Below are 22036 nucleotides of genomic sequence, written 5' to 3'. Positions count from 1 at the left end.
CAGAGTTGTTTTGGTGTTAGCTTTTATGTTTTCTTGATGTCTTTCAGGTGTAGGTATTTATTTATAGATGACTTTTCAACTATTTCATTAGTAATGTTAATTTTATTTTAATTTCACAATTTTTCTTTCATTGCTTTTCATCTGGTCTTCAGATTCTAACTTCAGCCTTCCTTTTCTGATTATAACCTCTGGACTTCTGTATTTGGCACAATTTTTCAAAATATGAATTTAGTAGCAAACTTCATTCTTTAACACTTAATTTACATTTTCTAAGGATTGGCTAATGGTATGTTTTTGCAATATTTCTCTTTCAAGGTCATATGCAAACACAGAGCTCTCCTTTTGCTCGGGGAAATATATTTGGTGAGCCTCCAACTGAACTTCAGATTAAACAGCAAGAATTATACAAGAATTTTCTTCGTTTTCAGGTGAAATACTTGTTTGGTCATAGTTTCAAAGTTTCATTAAGAGTTTTAACAAACTAAACTTGGAAAGATTTTATCCATAGGATAAAGAATAATGCCATGCATATATATATATATATATATACATATACATATATATATATATATATATATATATATATATATATATATATATGATATAGGTACTAAAATTGATTATGTCACATATCTGAAAAAGGAATCAGGAGCCATGCAGACATGCTAGGTATATCAGTTGACTTAATTTTTTCTAGACTTTATTAAATCATTAATTGCTCAAGAGTGATGAAATTTCTAAAACTTAAAGACAATAAAATGTTCACCTATTAGGTATAGAATTAGTCTTTCTAGAAACTTATGTGTTGGTAGAAAATAAATAATTTTTTTCCAAAAGTTTTTATATTCTTGACTCAGTAGTGTAGATTGTAAATAAATAAAAATGAGATGTAATCGCATTTTGCAGTTATTTGCCACATGTATGTATGTAAACAAATAGGAATGCCCATGGGCAGACACTGACACTGGAGCACCCAGTGTTTATGAAGCAGGGACTTGCTGAGCTCCCATACTGTCCCCACCCCTTGGGCAGGGAGCCTGAGATGGATGAGAGGCCTGCCCCTGAGGGACTCAGTTTCTTCTCTTCCCTCCCCTCCCCGCCGACATTTACATCCCATGTCAGATTAATCCTGTGGTTAATCTTTTGGAATGACTTCACGCGTTCTTCTTTTTTACTCAAAAACCTGCTGTAGCTTTTTTTTTTCTACAGGAATTGTCCTAATTCCTTAGTCTGACATTGAAGGCTGCATATCCAATACCAACCTCTTAAATTCCTCTTAAAGAGATTCTCCTCAAACATACCATTTTTCTGATCCTAATTATTGTGGACTCCTACATACAGCAGGGGCATAATAGGTGCAGTGCTAGGGAGGATTGATCTGGCATCAATGTTTGGGGTGTATTATTGGAGGATTAGCATTGGAAGCAGGGGCATTTTACTAAGAGTGGTAATAGTGGAAGTGGATGGAAACCCTTCCTACGCGTTGACAGAATGAATAGACATGCCCAAAGTAAGAGGCCCGCAGGGTACTGGCCACAGAAGTCAGGTAGCAGCAGATTGAGGGTCATGAGTCACTTGTTGAACTTGAAAGACCCTGTGGGATGGGGCCCATAATGACAGCAAGTCCAAATGTAAGTAACTCCTGTTGTACTTAGTGAGTGCTGGCATGGTCTAGGGTAGAATTCCGGAAGTAAATAAATAAACAAAATCTTGCAATTGTGTAGCCTGTTATTGTTTGTAAGATTCTTTTACAGATAGTATTTCATTAAACCTCAAAACTCGCTGAGGAAGATATTTTATTTTATGACACGCAACTGAAACGGGTTAAGTCTCAAGCGTCATGGCAGAGCTAGCAAATGGTGAGGCCAGTGCTTGAACCCAAGTCCCCTGACTTTATCACATCTGTAGCTTCCGAACTTAATATTTCTAGGCGCTCTAGGAGTAGTCTTTCCCGCTGGAAAAAACACTAGTGATGGAGGAAGCTTTGATGGGGTTAGTTTCAGAGGGAGTTCAGCTGTCAGGTCTCCCCACCAACCCTCAGTGTGCCTGTGGGTGGACTGCTCTCAGATGGTGCTTGCAGGTTTTCTGGTAGCTGCCTCTTAGTATTTATGGTATTTATTATTATTATCAACAGTATAGTGCTAGACAAGAAGGATCCCCAAACTTAAGTGTTAAAAGAAATGTTGTAAAATGTTCACCAGGATGGCCAGAGTGGCCTTCGCTCCATGTCTGCACAAATAATTAGATCGTTAGGTCAAGTTCAGGAAGCAGAAGTTTTCGTGTGGTTAAAATTTGGTAAATAACGTGAATGTTTAGATAACATTTTAAATTACAGCTTTAAAAAGAATACATTTAATAAAATATTTGCATGACCCTTGAAGCACTTTTGTATCATGGAGATTAAAAACCACTCACCCAGCATATAGCTTTCCCCTTTCTGTTGAACTGTGTGGCATTTCCGTTGGATGGTATTTCCGTGGGCTCACTGGGTGTGTGATCATTGACGGGGAAACTTTGTGGAGAACTGACCCTGTGATGATGGCTTTTTTTTTTCATGGAGTAAGACAAAGGGGAACAATGTCCGATGTGAGGTTTTGTTGTACGAGTATAGATCAGAAATGATGTTTTCTCTAAGTATGTTGTCATTGAAGAAGTGATTCTGTGCACCCTGCTTAGTACTAAATATTAGGATTGTGCATATTTAATAGTGATGTGTGAAAGAAGAATGGAAGAAGCCCTAGCATGTGAAATCATGGGACATGTAAGAAGATGAAAGTTCTTATAGCTCAAAAGATGGACAGCACTAGATATAACAGTCTTGAAGCTAGACACAATGCAGACGAGAACAGTAAAAATCTAGGTAGCCACAGTCAATCCATATTTAAGAGTAACTAAAATCTGTTGGTACCTGATGCCAGTATCGTGAGTACCAGCACCTCTGCTGCCCTGCTCATTCATGGAGGACGTAGACTCTCTCTTAGGGCTGCCTTCCTTTCAAATCTTGGACCTGAATGGCCTGCCTTTGAATATCCCCCGAGTATTCAGTACTGAATGACCCAGGTGGCATTCAAGATGAAACTTAATTATGAATCCCTGTGGCTAACCTCTTTCACCTTACAACTTGTCAGTAGATAGGAAAGAAGAAAGGCCATTCTATTCTAGGGAGGGATTCTTGCATAAAAAAATGATTGAATGCTAAAATATTGATTTTACTGTTGTTTCAGGATACTTATAAAGCCAAGGAACTTTGAGACATATAGTAGCAATAGTTATAGAATAACGTCATTATGGATTATGTACTGCATACCTTCTGTTTTTGGAGGAACTTTTATGTTTTTTGCATACATTTTTCACTTCAATTCTTTGAGTACTCTTTTGAGGTGTAGACATTAATAATTCTTTTTACCAGATGAGAAAACTGAACAAGAGAGTTTCTTAAGGTCACACATAGTTTGTAAGTCTTGGGTGGAGCTGGCATGTCACGCATAGCTCTTAGCATCACATCATGTAGCGTCCCTAATAAAATACAGCCAACTGAAATATTTAGGAACTTAATTAACTTGCAAAAAGAGGACACAAATGTTGAATTCATACAATACTCAGACAAACTAAGTGGTATTCTAACTTTTCAATAGTTTACAAAGAAATAACTAGGTTTGATTCTTTAGATTGAGGAAAAGAAAAAAAGAGAGGAAGCAGAGCGAGAGAGACTGAGAATTGAAGAAGAAAAGGAAGAGAAACGGCTCGCAGAACAGAGGGCACGAATCCAGCAAGAGTATGAAGAGGAACAGGAAAAGAAAAGGGAGAAGGAGGAGGAGGTGCCGTGTTCTTCCTACTCTATTTTTCTACTTAGCTTGGAAGTGAAATTTTTATTTTGACTTGAAAAGATGTGTGTTACTTACATAGGAGACTGGTCTTGGAGTATATTTAGAAATTACCAGATCAGTATTCATTCACTGGATATTATATGTGAAGGAGTAAGTTAAGAAAAGAGATAAGTGATGACTTTTTTAAACCAAAAAATAGTTCAGGCTAACTAAGAATGTTCTAAAAGATGTCTGACATTTTATTGTTACGAGTACAACGTCTTTATGTTTTAGAACACTATATCATCTATATCTTCAGTTTTGCATCTCTTTATTTCAAATCAGGCAGCAAATTTTTGAATGGACTATAGGATGTATGTGTGGAGCATATATGTTTTTCTCTTTATTTTAAAGCAAAGGCTAAAAAACGAAGAGCTTATTCGGTTAGCTGAAGAAAGACGAAAAGAAGCTGAAAGAAAGAAGAAAGAAGAAGAAGAAAAACATAACCTACAACTTCAGCACTATTATGAAAGAGAAAATACAATTGGGGAAGAAACAAAGGTAAGTTTCAGACAAAAATGTCAGCTAAGCCTATAGTTTAACCCACTTTCACGCTGAGCGTTGTGGAGCTGGTAGCCTCAGGGAGAGAGCGGGGGAGGTGCTCAGGCCCTCACTTCTGCCGACCGCTGCGTCTGGCGCCACACTGGACCTCCTTTGGAGCCCGTGTCCCTGCTTTGAATGGAATGGGTTGACTTAGGCAGCTTCGTTTTGTTCCCAGGGTCTGGACCAGCACCCTCTGAACCGTTCATGACAAGAGCAATGCAGAAATTGAGAACAAGTGTTGGGAAACCTATTTTTGTCAATTTGTCAGAGTAATTTTCTGTCTGCTGAATCTAGTAAGACAAAAGTTGGGCTTGAATTGTGTAACGTCCTTTAAAGTTTTTCATTTATCTAGTAATTTGTTCTCTCTGTGTACACATTTGTCCACGATGGATTGCAAGCTTCAGAAGAAAAACTGATGGCTCACCAGAGGCTGGTTTGAAGTCCGTGTCTCTGAGATGGAGGGTTCATGTTCCCAGTTCAGTGCGTGGATCAAAGTTACTAGACAGAGCTTTTCTCTGTAGAAAGCCAGTTGGCCCTTAGAGATACAGTATACACCGGTGCTCATATTTCAAAGCCGTATTTAAAATTCTATATGTATAACTGTCATGTTACAAATGCATGTGCCTGGGTCTCACCTACAAAGGGCCTGATTTACAGAGTCTGAGGCAGTCCAGGAATCTGTAAGCATCTTTAGGGGTTCGGATGCCTCCGGCCTTTGGACCACACTTTGAAAACCCCTGTATGTCTTGTAGTTTTGGCCCAATTTAAGAAAATTGTTTTTAGAAATTTAGATATATACGAACATTTCTTCTAAGCAGGATTTGCAAAAAAGATCGCTTTTTACCAGTGGGATCCTCTGGTGTATTTATGTGGTTTGGTCCACTGTCCAGTGTGTAACCAACAGTAGGTGACGTGAGCCATTTCTGATTGGTTCAAGTACATGATCTGACTTCTCAGGCCAGGATTTTATGGTGATAAAAATGGTAACTATTCAGCAAGATTATGAGAATTAGAATTTGCTAAAACATTGAGAGAATTTATAAGTCAAGATCTGCATTTTTTATTATGTTTATTTTTAGTGTTCTAGGAATGTTAGGCAGTAGTCTTCATTCTTAGGATATAAAGTTGGATATATATTTGTTAAGCCTTTTAAGGTATGTTGTTCAAATATAACTATTTAACTGTTTAAGTTTTTTTAACTTTTTAAGTTTTTGCAGAGTAGTAGTACAACAAAATTGAGTAGAAAACACAGAGAATGTTTTATTGTAAAATAGATTATTTAAGAATGAGATTTGTTAGTTTCCCACAATTGTGTTTCCTCCAGTGTCTTATTTTTTTAAAGAAAAAATGGTATTTCTTGGGAATGTATAATTTTGTAAGTGGTAAAGTTTAATTGTGAATTACCATACACTTTTAAACCAGCTTTGATCCATTTAATCTGTTGAACCTTAATTCTGAAATTGTCATTACTAGCTATCATTTTTTTTTCATTTATGTATGTCTGATATATATTTTTGTGTACTCTTAGTTTTTATTTGTGTCACCATTTTTTTTATTTTTCAGCTAACATGTATATTTATTTAATTTTTTGAATTTGTATTTTTACCCTAATTGAGAGTTACAATCTTTTAGATAGGGATATCTAAATCCATTTGTTTATCATAACCAGTATATTTGATTATATTAATTGAATTAGACTTTTTGTTTTGCTTCCTTGATAGTTGTTTTCTTATTATGTGGACTATGCTTTGTTCATCCTCTACTGTTCTCTAGAAGGTTTATATTGTCTTTATAATTTTGTTTGTGGTCACCTAGAGGTTTTTTAAAAAAAACTTTCTCTTTCATATATTTCTAATTTTATCAAAGTCACCACTGATTTGTAATATTTGATTTTCTATTGTGCAAAATGAACAATTTAACATCCACACGTATACTATGGTTTGGAGAGATTTTTTACCCAGATAATTATTATTGCATTTTGTTGGGAGTTTTTATGTTTTTGTATTTTGATTTTAATGTGAACTTGGGAACTGTTAGCTTTATTACACTGTGAACTGAAATCCTGTTTTATTTTCATGTGGAGACATAGAACCCTATTGTGATCTGGAAAATTCCTTCATCCATGATGCTCTTGATGATGAGGAAATTTAGATTTTAAATATTGATTTATATTTTCCAGAAAAGGGGTTTTGTTTGTTTATTGTATTGTCCTATTTCTTTTTATTATTAAGATAATTTTTCACTTCGGTTATATTTTTTGTTTTTATTGCTTTTCTAATATTTGGTATGCTATTGCTTTACTTAAGTTTGTTGAATTTTTTTACCCTGATCTGAGAGTCATATTCTTTTAATAAGGACATCTCAATCCATTTATGTTTATCATAACTGATATTTGATTTTATGTAATGGTTTTTCTGACTGTTTTGGTGAAAAATATTTTACTATATAAATGCAATGACATTCTGAACTTCTTAGGTGGTCCTGTTAATTACCAGAGGTGTATGTGTGCACACACTCACATGTGTCCATGTGTGTGATTGTGTGTATATATACATATATTTATTGCGGTCTAGCTAGCTTCTTTCTTTGTTTCAGCACTTGAGACAGCCTTCTCCCGTAGTTCCTGCTCTTCAGAACAAAATTGCAAGCAAACTGCAAAGACCTCCTTCAGTTGACAGCATTATAAGTTCCTTTATGCAGGTATATACTTTTTCTTTTCATTTTTTCATCTTACTAAGTAATTTTGGATTGGGGAAATTAAAAGAGGTTTTCCTATTCACATATTTAGCTAGGTTAGATTTTTTCAGATCTGAAATATAAATAATGTCTACATTAATTTGCTGTGTCTGTTGTAACTGATAATACTTGGTGTCCTAAAGTTAAAATCTTTGGAGAAATCAGAATTTAGCACATGGTTCTTGTCCGGGCCCTCAAGAAGACCTTTTCTTTGGTGATGTATCATCTAGCTAGCTGGAGTTATGCTACTGAAGTCCCTTATACTTTAGACTGAGCTACAATCAAAAGAGAGCCGGGAAAATGTTTCAGAAGGGTTGATCCTTGAATTGATTCTTGAAGAATGAGTAGGAATTTGCCAGAAAGAGGAGGGTGAGGGACTTCGAGCAGGTGCAAAAGTGTGGAGGGAAGTAAGCAGCTGGCACAGATGGCGGATGCACCGTGGATTAGTCGGGCTTGAGGACGACGGGCATGGTGGCCCAGGAGGGGGAGGTCACACACATGCAGGCTATTGGATGGAGTGCGATGGGTTTGACTTGAAGCCATAGGCTGGTGGATGCCAAACAGTTAATGACCAGAATAGACAAAGGCATGTATTAGAACATCTTCTGGAATCCCACCCTCTCAGATTCTGATTTAGTAAGTCCGTGGTAGGTAATGGATGGACAGGATTGTAATGTTTAAATAGGAAAATGACGTGGCCATCTTGTCTTGCATAAGGTTCTCTCAGGCAGCCACATGGAGATATATTTCGGAGGCCAGGATCTTTTGCAGAAGTCCAGATGTGCGAGTTTGAGGACCTAAACGAAGGCAGTGACAATTAGAACTGAGAAGGGGTGGTAGTGTCCAGATATATTTAGGAGAGAGATAGTGGTGTTTACTGTGTATGGAGACCGTCTCGGATGAGTTCGGGGGAAGGAAAGCGGGCTGAAGATGGAACAGTAGAGAATTCCCAACATTTAAGAAGCAGAGAAAGGAAATAAGAGACGGAAAGTGACAGAGTGGCAATGATGGCAGTGGCTACAGGCCATGTAAAGCCGATTGAGTGTGTCCCTTGAGATCCCTGGTGACTTTGGAGGGAGCAGTGTCAGTGGATTGTGGGAGCAAAGGCAGTCGCTGTGAGGTGCAGAGTGGACGGAAATCAGGACGCAGACACCGAACTTACTGCACTTACGATTCAAAGGAGCCTGGCTCTAAAAGGGACAGTGGGTAGTGCTGGAGGGTGAGGCAAGACCTTTTTGTAAAGAAGGGAGAGATTTTTAAGCATTGCTGAGAGGAAGGTGCTTGGAGAGAGGAAGACGGTGGAGCAAGGGGACCAACTGCTGGATGCGATGGGAGTCACGGGTCAGGTGCAGCGCTCACAGGTGGAAGTTACCGTTGGGAGGAGAGCAAGGACTGCCGTTGTGGGAAGGGAAAACGGATGTAGGTAAGTTCATGGTAGGAGAGTGGGGAGTCTGCTTTCTTTCACATACAGTGATGTTCAGAAATTGCTCTGAAAAGCTTCTTAGTAGGAAGACCCACTAAGTGTATCTGTCATGACTGTTAAACAGGAACGTTCCGTGTCCCGGGCGCAGTCTCCTCCGGTACCTGCCAGGAAGAATCAGCTCCGTGCCGAAGGTAGAGTTAAGGGTAAACCTGGAACCTAGACTGTTTGTTAACTTTTTATTCTGAAATAATCATGGGACTCCTAGAAGGTTGCAAAACAGTAGAGAGGTAGAGCGGTCCTGGGTACCCTCCCCAGTTCCCTCAGTGATAACATCTTACATACATAGCACAGCATCACAGCCAGGAAACTGTCACAGCCAGGAAACCGTCACAACTGGACGGACACCGACGCTGGAGCACTCCAGACCCTCATCAGGCTTCCCCGGGCCTTGCATGTACTCACACATGTACGATTATGTTTGTGTGGGTGTTCTGTGAGTTTTTATCATGTGTAATTATACACGTATAATTCCACCGCACAACCAAGGGACAGAGCTGTCCCATCACCATGGCAACCCCACTGTGCTGCCCCTTTACAGCTGCACTCGCCCCCGAGAATATTTCCTAACTTTGGAAATTCCGGTATTATCAGAAATGTGTTTGTAGGTCTTAATGATGTTGATAAATATGACCTGTACATGTAAAGCATTAAAAACAACTTCCATAAAAATATCTCTCTGAGCATCTTAGCTTTGTAGGTCAGGTTATGTTTTAATGTTTAACCTTTTGTCTCTTTCTTATTTTTTTACTCACCAATGGGAATTTGCAGAGGAGAAAAAAAATGTGATTATGGAATTATCAGAAATGAGAAAACAGCTTCGTAGTGAAGAGCGGCGTCTGCAAGGGCGCTTGCTACACATGGACAGTGATGATGAAATTCATATAAGGCAAGTTTCAAACTGCATTTCTCATTTATTATTGAATTCTTTCATGTTTTGGAAAAGGGATCATATGTCAATCAGAATGTATCCAGTAATTGTACAGGTTTCGAACAGGTTAATTTATCTGTACTGTAAAGCCACCTGTATTAGAAGATGTACCGTGTTTCCCCCAAAATAAGGCCGGGTCTTATATTAATTTTTGCTCCAAAACATGCATTAGGGCTTATGTTCAGGGGATGTCATCCTGAAAAATCATGCTAGGGCTTCTTTTCCAGTCAGGTGTTATTTTTGGGGAAATAAGCATGGTAGTTTGCATGCTTAAAAAAAGTTTTTAACAGATTGTTGGTGAAATTGTAATGACTGAAATAGCCTTTTCTCCCAATAGAAATGTAGCTAAATAATTATATTCTAATGGAGGGACTCAGTGCAACTAATACAAAATCATATATGATTTTTAGAATCTATTTGTGTTTGTAGTACGTGGTAGGTTTTCTTTTCTTTTGTTGGCAAAGCAACTATTTTTAAAATTAACTCACGTGTTTTTTTATTCACATTCTTCAATTTTATGTAGATAAAGTTGCCGTCGTAAAACAGTTATCCACAATTGTTGAGTTTATTCACTGTGAAAATATGGTATATTTAATGATTATTTAACCTAATATGAAGTGTTTAAGTTGAGCATTGTAATTGTCCTTTTTTACTGCCAATAATAAATATATTTATGGCAGTAGTGATGATAGTGGCGTGTTGACAGAAGAGTTGGGAGGGAGAGGAAGAAAGATAAAGAAGAAAGAAATAGTACTTTCTTGAAGGAAAACCAAAAATACTACCGTGTTTCCACGAAAATGAGACCTAGCCAGACCATCAGCTCTAATGAGTCTTTTGGAGCAGAAATTAATATATTAATATAAGACCCGGCCTTAGTTTTCTATAAGACCATATATAAGACTGAGTCCTATATTAATTTTTGCTCCAAAAGACGCATTAGAGCTGATGGTCTGGCTAGGTCTCATTTTCGGGAAAACACGGTATCCCTAACCATGCAATGTTTACTAGGGTTAGACTTAATGAGAAATCTGGACTGGGGGCAGGCCATTTTTTAAGCTCTGTCTTTAGGATGGATTGTCTCACTGCAGAAATCAGTGAAAAGTAATTGGCTAATTGGGACTTTATGTGCACAAGGCAGAAGGATGCCAGCGGCATGGTGTCTGCTAATCCAATGACAGGGAGTCCAAGATAGGAAAGGGACAGTTGAAAGACTAGAAGAAGACATAGAGTAGACAGTGTTAAAAACAATCTACTTACTTTCCTTTCTGAGGCTTCTATAAAGTCAGGCACAGGAATTTAGTCCTTGTGAGAAAAGTGATACAGGAATGGAAGATTTCAGAGTTGAAATAATCAGACAATTTCATTTGAAAGCTATTTTTTACATTTTCCTTCTACAATGGGTTGTTTTCTGAAGTACTTATTTTCCAGCAGGGTAACCTACAGACTACCAAATATTTGATCTTTTTTGCCAAAAGGACTCATACATTTTCTAAATCAATGTTCTTCAAACTGTAGGTTGCGGTCTTTTAGTGGGTTATGAAATCCATGTAGTGGATAAGTACCACACTTTCTTTAAAGGATGTTTATTTTTTAAAAAACGAAACAGTCAATTTTGACATAATTTTAGATGATATAAAACTTGCAGACATAGTACAGAGTTTCCATATGCCCCGCACCCAGTTTGCCTGTTGACATCAGCCCTTACCAGGGTACACTTGTCACAATCAAGAAGCCGACCTTGAAATGTTACTACTAACTAAATTGCCAGTTGTTTTTTTTTTGTCTCCAGTTTTTCTGTTACTGTCCTCTTTCTGTTCCACGAGCCAGTCGCTGCAGACGGCCACACTGCATTCAGTTGTTGTGCCTGTCTGTCTGTGTGGGGCGGTCTGTCAGTCTGCCCTTGTTGCCCCTGATGGAACAATGTACGGGAGGGGCTCCTCTCATGTTTTCTCCTGATTAGACTGGGGTTAAGGGTTTTGGGAAATGATAGCACAGGGCGTCCCGCTCATCACATCACATCACCATCACCACCCCACCCCACGGGCACACGGCATCCACATGACGCCCCTGGGATGGGAACCTTTCTCACTTGGTTACCGTATTATCTGCCAGGTGTCTCCACCTCAGAGTTTCTCTTCTTTGGACGCCAATCACTAGGAGTGGGGAGGGTGGGATTACGCTCCATCTCCGAGACAGGGTGTTATCTACATAGTGTGTTTTTAGAAGTCTTCTGTAAGAAAGATTTCTTTCTTCCTTCATTATTTATTCAATCATTTATTTATATCACTGCCTTCTCATGTATATTTTGTATTTTGGGTTATTATCCAGCACTCCATTATTTATGTTGTTGCTCAGATTGTCGCGGCTTTGGCCATTGGAACTCTTCCAGGGTTGACGCCTGTGTCCCTCTGACGTGTCCCCATCCTTTTGTTTTTTGAGCACTGCCGTCCTTTCTGGCACTAGCTGGTGCATGAGCATCACCTTGTATTGCCCCTGCCCCTGCCCTAGAATCAGCCACTTCTCCGCCGGGCCCCGGTTCCTCGTGGGGCAGGAGGTTTAGAAGCTGAGTGTGGAGCTGGGTGTGTTGCTGCTCCCGGATGTCAGTGCTTCTAGGGCCTCTTAGTGGGCGGAGCTAGACAGCGTATATGTCAGCTGAGTCAGACTGTGGTGGTTCTGTATCCGTCAATTTGTATGTAAATTAAGATCATGCTGCTGTCCCTGACTCCTTCAGTGGGTGGGAGGATTTTCCTGTAGCGTGTTAACCTGCCTAGTTTTGCTTTGCTTAGATTTTTGTTGGTATTCTCCAAGCGTGTTCTGGCTACGTAAACAAGGTGAGGACATTTCAAGCGATAGACTGGCTAGATAATGAACTGTTAGCCCAAGGTGGTAATTTCCCATAATTCTTCCATAGCAGGTCAACTACTACTACGTAATTGAGAGATCAGCGCAGTTTTTCTGTACTTACTTTTATGATATTATAAATGCCTTAACTATTGCAGCTTTCCACATTCTAAACATGCATATTTAATTTCAGTATAATGGGTTGTTGACATTTTATTTTCATTCATAAATTAAAAACTGTGTTCTCTTTTGGCAAACCAATATGATTTAAGAAAGAGAAACCAGTCAGCTTTTCAGTTTTCTCATTTGCAAATCATACATAATAATTTCTACCGGATGAGAGTCTAGTGAAGAATAAATAAATACATGCATTTGGAAGTACCTTGTAAATTCTACACGCTAAATTGTTAGATGTGTTAGAATTACCATCATTTAGCAAGAATTGGTTAAATACGTTTAGTTTGGTATAATTTTTAATATGTATTGTGATCAGAGACATCTCAGGGTTGGTTCTTTATTCCAATTTTGTTAATAGTTTCACAAAAAGAATCTTTTATTTAATTCACCACATTATTGAGCTCCTACTGTGTGCTAGGCACAAAGCAAACACCAGCCAGCTCCCCTGCATAGAAAATCTAATAACCAAATTCCTAATTTAGCACCTGTTTAACTATTGGCATGAATTTTAATGCCTTCTAGAAGCCTGTTGAGTATTAGTTTTGCATTTTAATGCATCTCCATTGCAGTTCCTATTACCCTAGATGGTTCCCTAGTAGAGGCCTGTGTCAGCCTTGAGAAGGTAGTTTTGTGGCCCTGGCGAATCCTTCCCCTTAAAGGAAACTCCAGGCCAGCAGGGGCATTGGCTGTGGGAACACACTCCTCCCTTCTAGGTGCCCAGGGAAGATTCAGTGAATAAAGAAACGAAGGCAGGAGTCAGGCCAACTCTCTTACACCCATAGCGTAGAGCTGCATTGTACAAAACGGGCCACCTAGTGCTGAAGGGTGCAGCAGGAGATACTTGGTGGTATTGCATTTTCAGGGCTCAAGATGTCATCCCCCATCCCTGTCCTCTCGTCATCACTCCCTCAAAGCCCTAGCAAAAGGCTCCCTTCCTAAGCTCCCCGCCTGTTATATTAATTCCCTAGGTGCCACAGGAATAAAGTGTTAATTACGTAGAAAGTTCCCCAAAAGCCTATTGTAAAATCAGTGTTAGGGGCTGTCGATAATACCTGTTACATTGGGCAGCACATTAATACCATATTTTTCTGTATAATTTCTATTTTAGGCTAGGGAAGGTAACATTTATTGAGTACCTAATTGTCAAGTACTATGAAGTACTATGCTGGGTACTTTACAATATATAATTTCACTTAATTCTCATGCTCACAAGACTAAAAGGGGTAGACAGTACCTGCATCTTACAGAGGATGAAATCAAGGTCAAACTGCTACTAAATAGCAGAGCACGTCTTTGAATCTTTCTCTACCTCAAAGACTGTGATCTTTCTACTACAGGAACATTTTAAGGTAAAACTACATCTTCTCTTCTAATAAGGTACTTTACAGCTGAGCATTTTGAAAGATTATGGTGACCTTGTAAATATCCTATTTTTTAATATAAGGGATTAAAAGAATAGATATTAGAGTAAGCTTTTATAATATTCTGGTGAAAGATGCCAGATTTCTTGAGTGAAGTGCGAACTGAGATTTTCTTTCCATACAACACGCTCATCACGACTGTCACATCTGTAGGAGAAGAGAACGGAACCCCATGGGAATCTTTGACATGGCCCGACATCGGCTGCAAGCGCCGGTCAGAAGACAGTCACCGAAGGGCCTAGACCCTACTACTTTCCAGAATATTCAGGACTTCAGTGAGCTGAAAGATAGAGGTGAGTAGAATGATGTCTTAAGATACAGCAAGAACATTCTGCCCACATTCAAGGATCATAAAACACGTTGTACCCTTTTTCTGAAGTTTTATTTGTGATATTTTGTGCTGATGTATAAAACGTCCTTACACTCTAGTTCTTCAGTTGACCAGTCTGGTAGATGAAGCTTGGCTTTGCTAAGTGTTTTCTTCAGGAGGGCAGATAGTGGGTTTGGGCGCAAGGCAGATGTGAAGGATGGCACTGGGAACTGAATGGAGGGCGGACGGAGCAAGATGAGCACAGGAAAGAGACTGAGGCGGAGAAGCCAGAGTGACTGGAGGAAAAGCAGAACGTGGTGTCCTGAGAGCTGAGGGCAGGGACCGTATCGAGGAGGCATTGTCTAAGGTGAGTAATGGAAAGTGTCAGCTGGATCACAGGCCATTGGGGACATCAACTAGATCTTTCTGTGGAATTTTCTATGGAATCAGAAGCCAATTAACTTTGGGTTGAGGATTGAATAGGAGGCAAGTGCTGGAAGCAATGAGCAGAAGACGACCCTTGGAAGAAGCTTGGCTGGGAAGGAGAGACGAGTCCAGAGCTGGAGGCATGTTTTGGATGCTAATGTGAAGAGATGTTATAGGAGGAAGGAGTGATTGTTGGAAAGAGCAGGGTCCCTGAGTAGACAGGAGGACACGTAGGATTTTGAAGGAAGATTGTAGAGAAGGTTTGATGTAGGAGGAGCAGGAGAGAAAGCTTATTCGGCAAGTGGCATGGCCAAGGTACAGAGGCCTGGCAGACTGACAACGTGTACAGGCACCAAAGTGTGTTTTATGTGGTATTTCTTTAGGAGCATTCAACCCGGTAAGTGTTGGAGTGGAGGAGGCCGATTGTTGGATGTGTGTTCATAGGACCTATACCAGATAAACCAGAATTTAGACTGTTCTTTTTCATATTTTTAAAAGTAATATTTATTAAACAAAGTTTTAAACACAGAAAGATGGAAAGAGAAAGATCACTCTCCTTAAGCTACCTAAATATAAATACACCATTAATATTTTGGATGTTTTCTAATTTTCTTTTGAGCCTAATTCAAACAAACAAACGAAAAACAAAACAAAAAAATAAGATATACTTGTGTTATATAATTTTGTGATTTCTTTTACTTGGATTTACAAGTGTCATCAGTTACATATACCGTAGTTGTTTTTTTATGCTATGATTTATTGATCACTTACTATCAATAAATAGTAAGTGACCACCCTTCCAGGCATTTTATGACGCCAGTGGGTGTCAGAGTTTGGTCATGGAACCTGTGAGGTCAAAAGTGGTTTTAGTATAAACTAAGATACTATTTCTTTCCTTTTCATTCTCCCGGGTGTGTGCAGGTTTTCCAGGTGGTGGGCATGTGATGACTTCATTGCTCTGAGGCTAACAGTGTGTGTACACGGCTTGTGTGTTCTCATGTTTTAAAAACTTGTTAGTGTTCATTTCTAATGTGTGTGTGTGGGGGGGGAGGGAATCCTCGATGTCTGAGTATAAAGAGGTCTTGTAAACCAAAAAAGGTTTAAACCATAAAGATGGAGCCACTCATTTCCTTATGTGATCACATCTAGTCCTCATTCATTTGTGTGACTGAGTTGTTGCTATTTTTTTACAGAGAGGAACCTGAGTCTGGAGGCAGTGAAGTCAGGGTCCAACCCAAGTTCATGTGTCCAGTCTCTTCTCTTCACTTTGCTCTTAACCATTTTTAAATTCTTTGATATTCCACAGGCTTCCCAGCTTTCATTATTATTTTGATAATTTCTGATCATAAAGCTTTTTACACATTAGGATCATTGCTTTAAATTATATCCCAGTGGTATAATTATATCAAAGGGAACAAAGTTTTCAAGGCTTTTAAAATTTATAGACTAAATTTTTTAAAAAGCATGTTTAACATTTTTATTCTGATCAATTGATACTCTTGAATTTATGGCATGGGTGAATTCTCCGACTGTCATTTCCTCCAGTGATGGCAGCCCTTCTAAAGTTCTAGCCAGTCTGCTTTTATCTTGCTCTCTGCATGTTTCCAAGGGCTCCAATGATACCTGGCTACTCACATATTCTAATTTTTCAGTATGTTGTAGGGATCGGCTGTGCTTACAGGGTCTGCCTGCTGGATAGACCTGTACGGTTAGTTGCCTTGCTATACGCTTGGTGGCATCTTGGGGGCGTGGGGTGGCAGGGATGGACAATCCTTCCATAAGCTTGTCCTAGAGGCTCCCTTATAATGTTGGCAAGTTGGAAAAGGCATTTATGTAAAGAATACTAATTTTGTGTTCCTTAGTTTTATGATGATGTCAGTGTCCTTTGACTTTGGTGATGTTCCATCATTTATATTGTTCCTTGATTTTGAAATTAGATGACTCATAGGTTACTTACAACTTATTTTTCTGCACCAGATTCAGAAACACGATTTGACCTGAAACTTATGTACCCGGATCCTCCAAGAGATCGTCACACCTTAGAGATTCAGCAGCAAGCTCTGCTGAGAGAGCAGCAGAGGAGACTGAATAGAATGAAAATGCAGGACGGCGCTGAAGGTAAGAAATAACCGTTACGGCTTCCAGTCGTGAAGGGCTGTTCTATGCTGGCTTGCTTTCTCCATCTCTCGTAATGATTTCTGCCCCAGGCGGGGTCTCTCCACTGACAGCTCTGTGCTCACACTGGGGTCAGATATCCTCGTGTGACATCCGCACTGGGAATTAGGAAGCAAGGGAGGAATGCTAGGCAAAGTCTGCAGTGCCCCAAGAAAGAGCATTTCTCTATCGTGTGTGTGTGTTTTCATTTTTCATACAGCAGTAATCTGGAAAGTATCTGCTTATCTGCTATTGAAGAAGTTAGATGCTAAAAAGAATAAATGTGATGAGTGCTGCAGAGAAATCCGGGGTCCCTTGGCGGTGTGTATGTGGGGTGGGTGCTCGGGCACCGGAAGGCAGAGTGGAACCCGTTGCCTCAGAGCTTCGGTGGTCCCTGCTGGCGGGACCCTCACATGTATTTCACCGGCATCGTCAGCTGTCAGGCCTTTGAGGGGTTACCATGGAAAAGGCGTCATACAAACGCAACAGTCAGGCCACAAGAGGAGGATAGAGTCCTGTGAGTCGTATTTAGGAAAATTTCAGACCCTACTGGGGCAGGCTTCCTGGCCTGCGGAATCTGAGGAATGTTCTTTGACTGCACAAGACAGTGTCCCTGAGTAAGCGGGGCAGCGCTCTAGGCCCATGTCACAGGTCAGACTTAGATAAAGATGGATACATGGGGCATTTTCCCTCAGTGTGATTCAGAATAACCTAAATTCTATGATAAACAGTGGGCATACCATCAGGAAAGAAGAGAGAAGCACATACATTCAGCCTTTATACCCATTTTGGTGGGATTTTTCTTTAGAAGACCCAGCTGATGATCTGATTTGGTGCAATGCTGGTAACCAGATTAGCTCAAAAGTCGTCCCCAGGTGGATACAGGTGCATTTCGGCACTGAGGGTATCCGTTCCCCATAGCAGCCACCTCCCAACGTCTGACAAACACTGTGATGACTTAATTCACAAGAATATGGTTTAACTATCACACAATCACAGCCAGGCAGCTGCCTGGAATCGGATAGCTTCCTTCAGTTTCAGTGAGGAAGCCTGTTTACCTCTGCTCTACCCCCTTCCACACAGATTGTAGCAATCTGAGGAGATGGGGAAGAATCCTATAGTATTTTCTTTGTCTGTAGGTATCAGTTTTAAGTTCATAGTGATTTTACTTCTTTATATTCACTAATGTGAATGGAAGAATTTTATCCAACTAGAATACATGCTGAGTTATATTTATTAATAAATGAGTAGTATCTTAAAAACATTCTGAAACGTGATAGTTGAGAAGTAATTACCAGGAGAGAGCTAGTCACAAGAGATATTCTAAAATTTGTTTTTATTTTTTCAATGTTTTTCTGACCTTTTAATTTGTTTTTGTTCTCCGTTGACTGTAGAGGACTTGGATGCAATCCCAGCTGCTAAAATGCAAGATCAAAGAATGGTAAGGAACCAGTAACAATTTTTCAAGCTATTGGGGGACAAAAGTTTTCAGGAATATAAGGGAGTATTCCAACTTTGAATTTTCAGGAATACTGAATTAAGAAAGATTTAAAATCTTGTCTCATCACTGCAGTGGGTAGAGATGTATAACACGTAGACAGTATGTAGTAATGTACATAATAGCTAAGAACCAGACTCCAGCTCAAGGCTGTTCAAGCTCATTTGTTTTTAACTGTGTGGCTTCAGGCAAGGTATTTAATCTTACTGTGACTCAGCTTCCTAATCTGTAAAATGGGATAATAGTACTTGCCTCTGAGGGTGGCTGTAAGGATGAAATTCAATAATATTTGCACAGCACATAGGGACAGGCCTAGCATGTAAAAATTTAATTAAATGTTTATTAAATAAGAAATAGTTCAAGAGTTGTTGCAAGAATGAAGTGAGATAAATACTGAAAGTCCTAGAATAGGTCCTGGCTCATAATGAGTGTGGGATTGTGTTTGCTATTGATATAAGTAGTGGAGGTGGGAGTCTATATACAAGGAGTGGGGAGGCCCATAAAGAAAATACGGGTGTCACTCTTACCCTGAGGAGGTGACATCTGTGCAAAGACTGAAAAAAGGTAAGGGATGAGCCATTGTTACTCCACAAATACATACTGAATATTTACTGTGGGCCAGATACTCTCAGTGCTGGGGCTACAGGAGTGAACGAGAGGAATAGAAATCCCTGTCCTCTGAGGGCTTATTTTCTGGTAAGCAGGAGACAATCAAATATATAGTATCATAATTGTGGGGCTCTGGAGAAAACTGTAGCCAGGAAAGGGTATGGGGGTGACAGTTTACAATGTGAAATAGAGTGGTCATGGAAGGTCTCACTGAGTAGGTAACATTCAAATAAGGACATCAGGGAGGTGGCCATGTGAAATTTTGGGGACACATCTGCAGGAAGCAGAGGCCCCAGGAGGGGGAGGCCTGCTGTGTCTCAGGAGCAGTGAGAAGGCCAGGGAGGCTGGAGAGCCATGGGCGAGAGAGGTGGACAGGGGAGGGCAGACTGCAGCGCCTCACGGGCTCTCAGAGGGTTTTGCCTTTACACGGTGAGTGTGCCACAATCTGTTTCATGTTTTAACATGATCACTGACTGCTGTTCATTGGGAATAGACAGGGGTCAGAGGACTTCTGCTATAATCTAGGGTAAGAGGTAAGGTGACGGAGCCTGGGGTGGAAGCAGGGGTGGGGGGGTCAGAAGTGGCTGCATTTATTTTGAAAGGCGACCTGATAGGATTTTTGACATTGGATGTGAGGTATGAGAGGAGTCCAAGATGGGCTTCAAGGTTTTTGGTTGGGAGTCGCTATTTACAGAGATTGAGAAATCGGAGAAACAAATTTAGGGGTGGGGGAGAAACCAGGAACTTAGTTCTAGACATGGGAAGTTTGAGACACTGATTAGATAAACAGTTGGAGCTGGTGAGTAGTAGATAAGAGACAGAATTCAGAAAAGATCAAGGTTGGAAATAAATTTACTCTTCACACACACTAATGATACAGGTAGAGTTATCCCCATTTTCAGATTATAAAAACAAGACTCAGCTAGGCTGTTAGTTACCCAGGGTTCCCAGTTGGCAGCTGTTAGTGCTTGGTTTGGGAGGCACTTGACATTTGTTTCTCTGAAGTTCACAACAAAGGATGCTTATTTCTGTTTACGTAAGAGGAAACTGCCAGCCCACGGACACACAGTCAGCAAGCAGTAAAACCCACATCTGAACCCAGGCTGGACGCTAGAGGTCCTCCTGTGCCCATATGACCTGGCTCGAGACACACTGCCACCTATTCCTGGGGACTCTGCACCCATATTTCTCAGTGGAAAGATACTGAAATTAAACATCTAGGATTTTGGTTAAAATCCTGGATTAATGATGCCATAGCCTGTTGAGTAGAAACTCAGCATAAACCCACCGTTTATCTTGACTGTTACAAAAATGCTAATAAATTTTGGCCTCCTCATTTTCCTTAATACAGAAGGGGTTTTCCTGTATTTTCTGAGCATTAGAACGTAGTGTAGGAGGCAAGAAGCCATTCTCTTGTGCTAATTTTGGAAACAGTGGAGACTTGTGCCTCTCAATACAAATTTCTTTTTCCACACAGGACTAATAAAAATAATAATTAAAATGTGATATTTCTTTTAGCCCAGAGATGACACTAATGATTTCTTGAAAAATTCATTATTGGAATCCGATAGTGCTTTCATTGGTGAGTATATTTATCAATCTCTTAATAGTTTAAAATTATTTCTATTTCTTTTAAATGTTTTTATTCATACTTACAAAACTGGTACCTTATTGTTGTGCAACATGGTAAAAAAAGAATATTTTGTTTTACCAACTTAGTGAATAATTATCAAATATGACAAGTTTTCAAAATCAAAATAACTAAAATAGACTTTAAAAGTCATAGTAAGGACTTCTGGCCAAGATGGCAGAGGAGTAAACACTGAGAACCACTGGAACATTAGCTGAACAGAAGCCCTGACAATGAAGGACATAAAGCAGCAGCCACCAGGTGACTGGGGGGAGGGGCGGGGATGCAGAACAAGCAGCCCCGCCCCCACAGGGTGGGGATTACAAATCAGGAGGGAGCTGCCTCCTGCAGACGTCCCCGCTCAGGAGCGAGGGGTCCCAGCAACCCCCTAGGCTCCCCAGCCAGGGCCGCAGTGCCGGGCAGAGGAGCCCCCATGAGTGCGGCTGGGAAAACCAGTGGGGACTGTGGCTGGGTGCCAGGGCTGCTGCAGTGCCAGATGCTCCTCTTGAGGGACCCACGCACAGACTCACTTGCTCAAACTCACTCACTCTAAGCTGGCGGGGCCAGCAGCTCAAAAAGCGCCAGGGACGTACAGGGAGGAACTGAAGGACTAGCTTCAGGGGGAGGGCGGAGGGGCTTGGAGCTCTTTGGGGACAAAAGCCCTGGCAGGTGCCACTGTTCCTGTGGTGAGTGTTCTTCCTACCCCGCCAGCAGGCGCCAAATCTGAGCTCTGCATTCACCTGCTAATACCAGTGGCTCTGGTGAACCCGAGACCCCACCGAACTCACACGCCCAGCCAGAGCCTCTTCCACCGGCCACGGCTCACAGGCTGCCTGTGTGGGCTCAGGCTGTGGACTTGCCTCAAATCTCTCAAAGGTCTACAAACTCCGAACAAGCAGTGGCTGGCCTTGGTGTGCCCTGTACCTCTTGCTAAGTGGCCCCATGCCTGGCACAAGCTGTAGCCAGTGTTGGCTTGGAAGGTAGGTGCAACTAAGCAGCCTCAGCTCCCATCGGGGTGCCCGGTGCTAGTGGCACTGTCCTCTCCCAAGTATCTCCAGTACTAGCACAAGTGGCAACTGCAGATCACGTTGCAGCTCCCACCAGGGGGGCACAAACAGGCTGACATTGGCTTGCACCAGAACCCCTCCTAAGGGGCTCCAGAATCAGCACCCCCTGTGGCCAACTTCAGACCACAGCACCACCCAAGCAGCTCCACAAACAACACACCTGAAGGGCAGATTCGCCTGGCACCAGAGACCCAGTAAAGAGACTCCCGCTTCATGGGATCAGCTCCCACAGAACAGCCGGTCTGCTGTAATCACAGCCAGTCACCCGGACGCTCAGGCCCACCCACTGCTGTCCCAACATCAAGGCTCAACTACAACAGGAGGGCACACACAGCCCACAAAAGAAT

At 40.8% G+C, this 22036-nt stretch overlaps 1 protein-coding gene across 1 annotated transcript in view; it reads left to right on the top strand.

Moving 5' to 3' along the window:
• Positions 1-22036, top strand: part of CSPP1 (centrosome and spindle pole associated protein 1) — a 97421-nt gene that overhangs the window by 64655 nt on the left and 10730 nt on the right. The window contains exons 15-24 of the mRNA XM_074319130.1: positions 316-428; positions 3669-3818; positions 4221-4367; positions 7005-7109; positions 8693-8759; positions 9397-9514; positions 14149-14288; positions 16709-16849; positions 18280-18326; positions 20511-20574. Coding sequence (XP_074175231.1) covers positions 316-428; positions 3669-3818; positions 4221-4367; positions 7005-7109; positions 8693-8759; positions 9397-9514; positions 14149-14288; positions 16709-16849; positions 18280-18326; positions 20511-20574 — 1092 coding nt within the window. The remainder of the gene's footprint in view (positions 1-315; positions 429-3668; positions 3819-4220; positions 4368-7004; positions 7110-8692; positions 8760-9396; positions 9515-14148; positions 14289-16708; positions 16850-18279; positions 18327-20510; positions 20575-22036) is intronic.

The sequence above is a fragment of the Rhinolophus sinicus genome, linkage group LG14, assembly GCF_036562045.2.
Source record: "Rhinolophus sinicus isolate RSC01 linkage group LG14, ASM3656204v1, whole genome shotgun sequence".
Taxonomy (NCBI): Eukaryota; Metazoa; Chordata; class Mammalia; order Chiroptera; family Rhinolophidae; genus Rhinolophus; species Rhinolophus sinicus.
This window is presented reverse-complemented; position numbering and strand designations above follow the sequence as displayed.